General features: G+C 43.2%; 1 protein-coding gene across 1 annotated transcript; it reads right to left on the bottom strand.

The window, feature by feature from the left end:
* Positions 1–639: 639 nt before the first annotated feature.
* On the bottom strand, positions 640–9,113 carry LOC144990349 (general vesicular transport factor p115-like). The gene is made up of 5 exons (XM_078943567.1): positions 7,346–9,113; positions 7,106–7,260; positions 6,825–7,030; positions 1,272–1,355; positions 640–1,014 (listed from the first exon to the last, which is right to left on the bottom strand). The coding sequence occupies exons 2-5, from the start codon at positions 7,236–7,238 to the stop codon at positions 892–894; spliced, it is 546 nt and encodes a 181-aa protein (XP_078799693.1). The 5' UTR covers positions 7,239–7,260; positions 7,346–9,113; the 3' UTR covers positions 640–891.
* Between the last annotated feature and the right edge of the window lie 368 nt (positions 9,114–9,481).

Below are 9,481 nucleotides of genomic sequence, written 5' to 3'. Positions count from 1 at the left end.
TAAATATATTTTCACAAATCCCGTTCGGTTAAAAGTGTGCGTGTGTGCGCGCGCAGACAGACGGCCTGAAGCGCGCTCTTAGTAAGAGGCGGGGCGGGGCGCACCCCCAACAACAGGTTAGATGACAGAGGCCATTGTGCGTCTCTACCTGGTGCCTTCACGGAGCTTCAGTACATAAGAATCCAACAGCCGCTCAGCCTAACGTAGTCCGCTAATATATATTCATGAGATATTCATGGCAACACTGATCCCGCGGGGTTTTATTTTGCCGCCCGCTCCCGCCCGCAGCACAATTCAAACCGCCCAATCCCGCAAGATTTGGGTTGGGTCCCGCGGGACCCGGCGGGACCCAATCCCAATGCAGCCCTCTAGTTCAGATACACAGTAAAACTAGCAGGGTGAAGTAAATAGACTTTATTTCAATCCAAAAGACTTATGTATTAACAAAGACGAAAACGAAGTATTTTTTGGGGTTAATATTAGTTAGTTTCAGTTAGTTTTATACACACAACAAACAGTTTTAGTTAGTTTTCGTTTTTTTAAAAACTCTCGTTTTTATTTTTATTTCAGTTAACGAAAATGTTTTTTCAGTTCTAGTTTTAGTTTTTTCGTTCGTTTTCGTTAACTATAATAACCTTGGTGGGAACAAGATATTTATTATTTTACCCATGTCAGGTCACGGGCTCCTTAGTAAGACAATAAAAATAACTATTTTTAAAAAATACCAAAAGCCTAAACAACCCATGTATAGAATACAAGCTTTGATAAAGAAAAGACACCAAGGCTAGAAACAGACAGTTCTTTTTGGCTGCCAGCAATAACTGACTTATTATTAAAAAAGACTGAAGCATTAGCAAGTGTCACGTGCTTTGATGAAAGGTTTGCACCACTTTATGCTATCCCAGCATGCAAAGCACGTACATCCTGACTCTGAGACTCAGATATCAGACACCTCCCCTCTTCGTCATCCTCCTCCTCCTCTTCCTTCTCATGCTCGGCCTCACTTCCTGGAACCTGCATGCAGAGACACAGCATGGGATGGTGGGATTAATGAAGTCATCAAAGGGAGAACAGTTAGCAACTTTTAAAGGTGGAAAGATTTCATGTAATCCATGGAAACCTGTGAAGATCACAAATCATTGAAGAAAAAAGGTTCAGCGCACTGTCTAGTGGGTCTAGATGACCCAACTCCCAATGGTAAAGTGCCTAGGAAGTACAAGGGTTAAATAAGCTCTGAGGGGAAAAAAGTGAGATGAATTTCTAAACCTTACTTTGACTTCTTTGTCACCTGCATCCTCCTCTGCCTCTGGACTGCTGTCTGAATCCTTTTCCATAAAGGAGTGGGGGGGAAGCGGCTGAAAAACATAACACTCATCAGAACATCTGTGCATGTTTGCAAAGCTCAGATAAGGTGACAGTGTCAATGGTGAAGTAATGATGGGCTCCAGACTAACTTTTTTCACTAGGACCACTGTGGCCCCCAACTGAACATTTTAGGGGCACAACCAGAAAATTTAGGGGCGCATGCCGTAAATCAACATGCCAGCCAAATCTACTAATTTCCACTGGATTACTAATAAATACTTTAATAATAGATGCAGAAATTACAATGTGCTCTTTCAAATTCAGAGTCACATTTTATTCTGCACTTTTGAAGATGCAACAACACGGTAACCTGACAGCACCATCGCTGTCATGACAGTACAAAAAGTAAACAAAATACCATACATTCAGAATAAAAAAAGTGCTTAGTAAGAAAGTGATTACCGTAGTGACCTTTAAATCATTTCACAGTTACAAACAATACTTAAATGTATGTAAACATTAGGGGCACTGTCCAATAACATTCCACTAGAACACGTAGGTCTAAACAACTTGAGCCTTTACTCACTCCCCCTTAGAGCAGATCCTCCTGTGTTCCACTAGGACGGGGTCGGGAACATATGGCTCGCGAGCCCTATATGGCTCTTTTGATGGTCACATGTGGCTCGCAGACAAATCTTTAATTATACTTTTTTTTCATAAGACCAGTCAATCTCGGGTGAGATGCGATGCCAGTAGTAGCGGTGCTTGGAGAGAAAAAATCTGCACCGCATATCAGTTTAGTATGATCTATTATTTCACAGAGTTTATAAAACCTGCGAACTGCTGTCCTGGCGACTGCGCGCTCCCGTCTCTGAGAAAGAGCGCGCGGTTGCAGCGGGATGTGTGAGGAAGAAAGAGGGGGGTTGTGGGCACGGGCAGCAAGGTGAATCGCGCAGGGATTGTCAAAACTTAAAACACGCTGCCCGTCACATACTGCAGCGTATGAGTATATGTTTGGCTCCGCGTCTGCATGTGAGCAGTCTTTCTCACATCTACAGAACATTCATACCAACCTAAGATCACGTTTAAAGTCTCAACTCCCGCATGAAGCTGAAACTCACCACGTATCAACCAGACTAGACCATCAGCAAAACCACGCAGCACCAGAAGTCGTAATAATGCTAGGAAATACAAAATAAAAGAAATAAATTCAAAATAAATTCAAAATTTTGGAGTTCATTGAACGCATCAAGCAGAGATGCTGATTGGCTCTCAGTTCTGTCCCTCAGCCTGTTATGTAGTTTGGACCAATGGGGTTCAGCCATGGGCCAAATAAGGGTAATAGGAGGGCTGGTGCGGCAGTGAGCGAATAAGAAGTTGGGTGAAGCGCTCTCAGCGGGAGAGACTGAGGAGTTGCTGAATTAATTGTACGGCGTTGGTTACAGCCTGCAGTATCCAGAATAAAGAACCTTAAAAGAGGTTGAGTCTCCGTGCCTCAGTGTGGGAAAGGGACACAACATTATTGTATGGCTCTTTCGAAATTACATTTAAAAATATGTGGCGTTTATGGCTCTCTCGGCCAAAAAGGTTCCCGACCCCTGCACTAGGAGGACCAGAAGGCCAGCCCTTGTAACTTTCCGTCCTAGACCTTTTTACCCTGACTGAACCAAGTTTGCTTCCTTGGCATCAAGTCTTGTTTTATTCAGTCTTCTACATCTGCTGATTTCTCATTTAAACATCCTTATTAACAAGGTTTGGTTAACACTGTTGAGTTATAACTATAAACACAAAAGAAGACTCAAATTCTACAGTTCTGTAAATCCATCAATGGTTCTTCTGAACACGGTTCTCTTGTCTACTTCTTACTGCTGGACACTTAGCAGCACTTCCTCCCAAACAGCTGAGACCCTCAGTGTGGATGAAGATGATTGTCTGTAAATCTGGACTGTACCTGGACTTATTGACATTTAACCCTTGTGCTGTCTTAGATGACCCCACCCTTACATTGACGTGTTCTCCCTACCATGACAAAGGTGGATAAAGGTGGAAAGATTTCATGTAATCCATGGACACCAGTGAAGATCACAAATCATTGAAGAAAAAGGGTTCAGAGCACTGTCTAGTGGGTCTAGATGACCCAACTCCCAATGTTAAAGTGCCTAGGAAGCACAAGGGTTAAGGTGGAGAAGTCAGAGAATATGTGCTCCCTCTTTTGAGTCTGTGTTGAATGTTTTTTTTTAAGTTTACTCTTTAACACACAAATAAGTAAAGAAGAAACAAAATTGAGTAACCATTTTTGGATTTTCTTTCTTATGACTTTTTGCACATTTAAACCCCGGTCATAAGTTATTGTAGAGCAGCCGGTCAGCCACTCCTATATTTTCATAGTTGAATTCAAACTGTGGTTTGTAAAAGATTGGGTTCTGCTCATTGGAGATCAGAACAATCGATACAGATACCCGAGATCAGAGAGAGGCTCAAAAACTGATTGAAATTTATGTTGGTGACACCAAATAGGTGCAGCCAAGGTGCACAATAAGCGTGTTTGAGATCACCCAGGTGAAAACAACGCTGCACAGATCACCTGGTGTGAGACGTATACTTTTGTTTTTGCTCCAACATCACCTGTCAATCATCACAAAAATATCACGAGAAAGGGGCGGGAGCAAGGCCCCAACCTAAGGGAACACAGCTGGAAATTTAGTACTGCACTGACTGACAGCTGCCCTGATGACTACAAAACAATGCATTATGGGACATGTGTCCTGATGAGTTTTTGTAGTTGAGTGATCAATTAAAATAATTTAAAATACCAATTGATTTAAAAAGCCTACATACATTACAAAACATTCAAATAAATATAAAGTATATAATTACACAGATCATACTAAGGGGGAGAGGCATATTCAAACTAAATTGAATGTTAAGGACAACTCCAACTTCCTGTTCTCCTTCAGTCCGCCTTCACCCCCCCACCCCGGCCTGGTCTCGTTAACGATCCAGGTGAGGCGCTGGCTCATCTTAAACACGTCTATCGTTGCATTTTCCTATACACATATTTTTGTGCGTCTAGGACTAAATCGTGTTGTTGCTCGCACGTGTTTAATGTTAAAGCCCCGTTAGCTGTCACGCATGTAGGTGTGGCACATTTATTCTCCTCAGCTGGCCCATCCTCTACGGTTGTGCTGCCGTAACAGCCGTGCATGAGAACCAATTGGTCGGGGTTGATACGCCGCTGCGCGCCTAACCTTAACCATAACCTCAACACTCCTCTGATCCCAGCGGCCCAGAGAAAAGTTCAGCTCGGGCCATGGATTTAGAAAATTACAAGCAAATAAATACGTTCTAAAAAGGAAAGTAAGGAACTCCTTAATGTGGTCCGGGGAGGGGGCTGTCAGGTTTCCTGCCTATGTTCTCCTGCTTTCAAGCCAAGTCATTGTCACGCCCCCAAGAGTCATTTACCCCACTGTGATTGGTTGCTCTGTCAGCTCCACACACGACAATGAAAAAGTGTCATTCTTACAGACTGGCGGGCCGCATTAACTTTAAACTTTCATACTAAGGCGGGGGCCGCAAAATATCATCTTGAAGGCTGCAAATAGTCCGCGGGCCGCGGGTTTGAGACCCCTGCTGCAGACTCTGGCACTGGTACACTAGCCGCAGGTCGGAAGAACAAATCAATAGTTCGCTTGCTCATAGCTCAGACGCACGCACATATCAGGTTGTGATGATATTTGTCTCTGTTTCCTTCCCACAGATGTTTACGCACGCTTGATTATCTCTAGGCCCCTCCCCCTCCACGCATTTTAGCCAATTACAGTGGCCATTCCCTATTCTTTCACACGCATTGGCGGCCTCACAGACAGGCATCACTCAATGAAACGTGAGTGTGTGCTCGTGTCTCATGAGTTTGTGTGTGTTTGCGTGCGTGTGCGCTCACGTCTCATTGATTACAATTGATTCAGTGTTTTTCAACCTTTTTTGAGCCACGGCACACTTTAACCTTGACAAAAATCCCGCGGCACACCAGCACCCCCCCCCCCCCCCCCCAAAAAAAAAGCAGAAACTCATAGTCTGTTTTGATCTACAGCCCCCCCTCCCCCGGCAATCTGACGTGCATTTTTGTGATAATTGTGGCAGAAAAATCAGGAAGTTGCAGATGTTTTTTCTAAAAAATGTAATAAAAGTTAAGTTACATACAAACTGTATGTTCGTTGTGGTTTCAATCCGTGTAACAAGGACGACTCATTGTACGCTAAGGCGCTGTCCCTTTAAGCCAATGCATCATGGGAGATGTAGTGTGAATACGGCGAGAAAACGGCAGAAACACTTGCGTCTCTGAGTTTCATGGTTTTGTTCACTTGTTCCACGGTCTGATACCGGATTCTGTGGAAAGCTACACCGCTAAAGACGAGCTTTAGCTGGTGTTTTTGTTGGAAATGAGTGAGTTATGAGCTAAATTGGAAAAAGGAAGTTTAGACTTTAAACACTTCTGATTGGTCAGACTGATGACATGTGATTAAGCCTTCAAGAATGATTGGTGGAGTCGTGGAGACAGTAAAAGCTGCGGGACTTTTCAGAAAACAGTTATAGCTGCAGGTAAATCGCGGTGCCGTCATTCTTATCAAAATGTCTTTAATAGAATCAGTTAAACACAAAGAAATAAGTATTTTATGATCTTTCATATTCCTAACTACTCAGTGTTTTATCAGGACCTGTTTGGATGAACAAAGAGCTGATTTCCTGGAGATGGTTAATGTTTTTAGATCAGTTAATGATTAATGAGGGCAATTTTCCACGGCACACTTGACCATCTCCCACACTGGTTGAAAAACACTGGATTATTTCATTGCTCATTGCATTGATCATTGGTGTGCCCCTATCACGTTTAATGTATAAAAAATACGGAGGGTCGGGGAGGCAAATTTACTGGAATACTGGATGTAAAATTCAGTCGCACGCTTTCAAATTTTTGTTGCGGTCTGGAGCCCTGTGATATCTTTTTTTAAATGTTCTAGCTAATCCTATTTTTGCATTTTTCTTTATTACAATTTTTTTAAGTCATAAACCTACCAATCAGACTTCAATAAAAGTGTGTGGTCTCACGTTGAAAGTGATTGACAGATTCTCCTGACTTTGACTGCTTACTGACGGCGTTTGGCTCCAACGTATCGAAATAAAACAGCGACTGAATTCACTTAATGATTGGAGCTGAAAGTTGACCGTTTTCTATTGGTGATGTCACATGCACTCCATCCAGTTCTCATGTCCAGTCAGTGGTCTGACAACAACAGGTCGACAAAACTGATTAGTATGATGACAAAGACTATGAGTCTGACTCAGGTATAACACTGCTGGACACCCACCGGACGATCTTATCACCCTGCAAAACCACAACAATGCAAACCGGTTCTCTTCACTGGGGTTTACAATTTAGCACTGATCTATGTTGATGGGCTAACTCGTTTCATGCTAACAGAACACATATAGCTTGTCCCGTCTGTACTACGGTGCCTTACCTGGGACAGGATGTTGGTGCACTGCTGCAGCAGGGACACGGGAGGTTTGCCCAGGCTGGTGGTGAGCTGAACTCGAAGCAACTGTTCCTTCTGAGTGAGGTTGTCCTGGAGAGCATGGGCCAGGGCCACGGCAGCACACCAGTTAGACAGGGAGTCTGCTGAGAACAGACCTCCACACAGGAGCTGACCAGCAGAGATAGAATTGGCTAAAGAGGAAAAGAATAGAGCCGGTTAAAAAAATAATTGCATTTAAAGGCTTTGAGAAACAGATTGAAACGAACCATCGATGGTTGAGGGAAGTAGTGTAGCCACGATCTCCCCCTGACCCTTCTGGTTTTTGTAGAGGAAACACTGGAAACAGTAAAGAACTGCACAACGAAGCACAAACGGCTGCCTCTCATTCACCATGGACATGAGCAGCACCACGATGGCTGGTCTGCAAACACAAACAACAGAGACCAAACATCCAGCTAACTCTAACGTGCATTGCTTTTTGGGGGAGAAAACTAAACTTTCATTACCGTGGAGGGCTTGAAGGGGCGTTGACTGAGGCAAAGTAGTCCTGGTTGATCTGTGAAACTCAGGGGGGTATTCCAGAAAGCAGGTTATGCTAGCTCCCACGATAAGTTTGAAAACTTGAGCAGCTAAGTCTGTGGACTACCGTCCCAGTGGAAGCTGCTATGGTAGAAGAATGTTTGGTCATGGGATCTCCAGCACTGAGTATGGATCAGCAGTCAGTTATTTCTTTGTTGCATCAACAGGGATGAAAAGCAGTGGAACCTTTTCAAAGACAGAAGTTCCATTTCCTGTTTCTAGATTTAATCATGAGATTATGATGCTTGTTATCTTAAAATATCCCCTTTATCCCCTTTACCTAAATGGATGATATTCAAACAAGAGGATGTAAAGAAAAAAAAAGACATCACGTCTGTTTTTGGGGAGATTTGGAGAAACTTTGGGGGGCGGAGTTATATTTTATAACAGAAAACGGGGGGGGAAAAAACAAAAATTATATTCAGACAGCTTTGTGGTATTAGTAAAGCATTGCCAGTACCACCCATTGACTGTATGTGAGAACTGGACAGAGGGAGTGAGACATCACCCATAGCAAATGGTTTACTTCAAGCTCCAACGAAACAGTCAATTTAGTCACCAAATTCCTTCACTACCCACTACATAGTGCATTATATTGTGCATTTGTAATTTTGTAGGGTTGTCCAAATCTACAATGACAAAATCAAGTGCCCTCGAAATTTCCCAGAAGTCTCTGCGAAAAACCAGTGTGCATCCTTGGCAGCCGGCTCGCTGCATGTCTGCATTCAAGCTTGAAGAGAACAATTCTTATTAAAAGGCAAAAAAATGATCTTTTCTCTTTAGAAATGCATTTGTGGTTCATTCTGTGTTAATACAAAATGATTGAGATACTTGCTGACACATATGAACGTTGATCAGAAGAGTTAATGAGGCCGGAAATCCAAATCTGTGAAGATCTTTCTAACTTTACTGAACCTCAGCTGCCAGAAAATTCAAAATAATGAATCTATGGTTCACAAGTGAGGACGCTGGCAAACCAACTCCGACAAGACAAGAAGACGCAGCAGCAGCTGAGTTTGCCTGTGTTGGAAGATCGACTCGAGGCTGAGTGCAGCAACTTCCAGCAGATGACAGTGAAAAGCTGTCCATCCTCCCCCTCTTACTGGGGGGCAGCACCGGGGGAGTTACGCCACACTTTGGGACTTAAACTTTTTGATTTGCGTGTTTGATAGAAATTCAGCCCAGCTGTTCATTTCAGATCCAGAAGATGAGGACTAAGGGGGAGAGGCATATTCAACAAAAGATAAATCACAACCGACTCAGTTTTGCGCTCGCTACCGTTTTAAAACACAAACTAGCGTGCATGTTTTACCGGTATGTGTTAACACATCTAGTGCTGTTGTATTGTAAGGAGAGGAGTGTGTTATGGGAAAAAATATGGCTTTAATTGCGTGTTTGTGGGTGTGTGTCTGGCAGGTCATTGCGTGGTGTGGCTCTTTGACTATCACAGTTAAAAATCTTGGCTCTTTGTGTCAAACTTGTTCGCGCCCCCCTGTTTGTTTAGAGGCTTTTCTAACTGAGCAGGATCCCCGCTGGGTTAGAATTGCGCCTGAGCGGTTGGAAGGTTCCTCACTCAGTTCCTGAATAAACCCGCTCAGTTGTCTTTACGTCCTTTCACTTTATGGCAGAGATGAAAAGCCATACATTTTAGGAGGTGCTCTCAGACCTGCACCAAACCATTACCCTCGTCTTTGATCAAAAATCTACAAATCAGCTAATGTTGAAAAAGAAAAGAATCCAGGAAATCACATTGTATGATTTTTAAAGCAGCTCATTATTTCTTAGCTAAGCAACTGAAATAGTACTTAATATATTTCAAAAACATCAAACTTATCATAATTTTTACTTTTGAACATTTACCCCCCCCCCCCAAAAAAGGTAAATGAAAAACAATTAGTCTTATTTATGAGCTCAGAGGGCATTCTCTGGATTTTTCTAATAGATGTTGCAACGGCAGGGAAATGTCATGGTGCCTCTGTCAGACTCCTCCCCCTCTCCTCTCCGCTTGGTTCCCTGATTCAGCCCAGCTGCCACCACTCAACTCATCATCCCCGCCTACCTAC

The sequence above is a fragment of the Oryzias latipes genome, assembly GCF_053564925.1.
Source record: "Oryzias latipes strain Hd-rR chromosome 1 unlocalized genomic scaffold, Olatipes_Hd-rR_3.1 chr1_Y".
In the NCBI taxonomy this organism is placed as follows: Eukaryota; Metazoa; Chordata; class Actinopteri; order Beloniformes; family Adrianichthyidae; genus Oryzias; species Oryzias latipes.
The sequence above is the reverse complement of the archived record's forward strand: the minus strand, read 5'-3'. Positions and strand labels throughout refer to the sequence as shown.

What these genes read in the sequence shown, in the direction of transcription:
- LOC144990349 (XM_078943567.1), bottom strand. Translation starts at nt 7,238, where the DNA reads ATGTCCATGGTGAATGAGAGGCAGCCGTTTGTGCTTCGTTGTGCAGTT. An exon ending in GCACCAACATCCTGTCCCAG is followed by an intron (nt 1,356 to 6,824) that starts GTAAGGCACCGT and finishes TATGTTTTTCAG; the next exon opens with CCGCTTCCCCCCCACTCCTT. An exon ending in CAGGTGACAAAGAAGTCAAA is followed by an intron (nt 1,015 to 1,271) that starts GTAAGGTTTAGA and finishes CTCTGCATGCAG; the next exon opens with GTTCCAGGAAGTGAGGCCGA.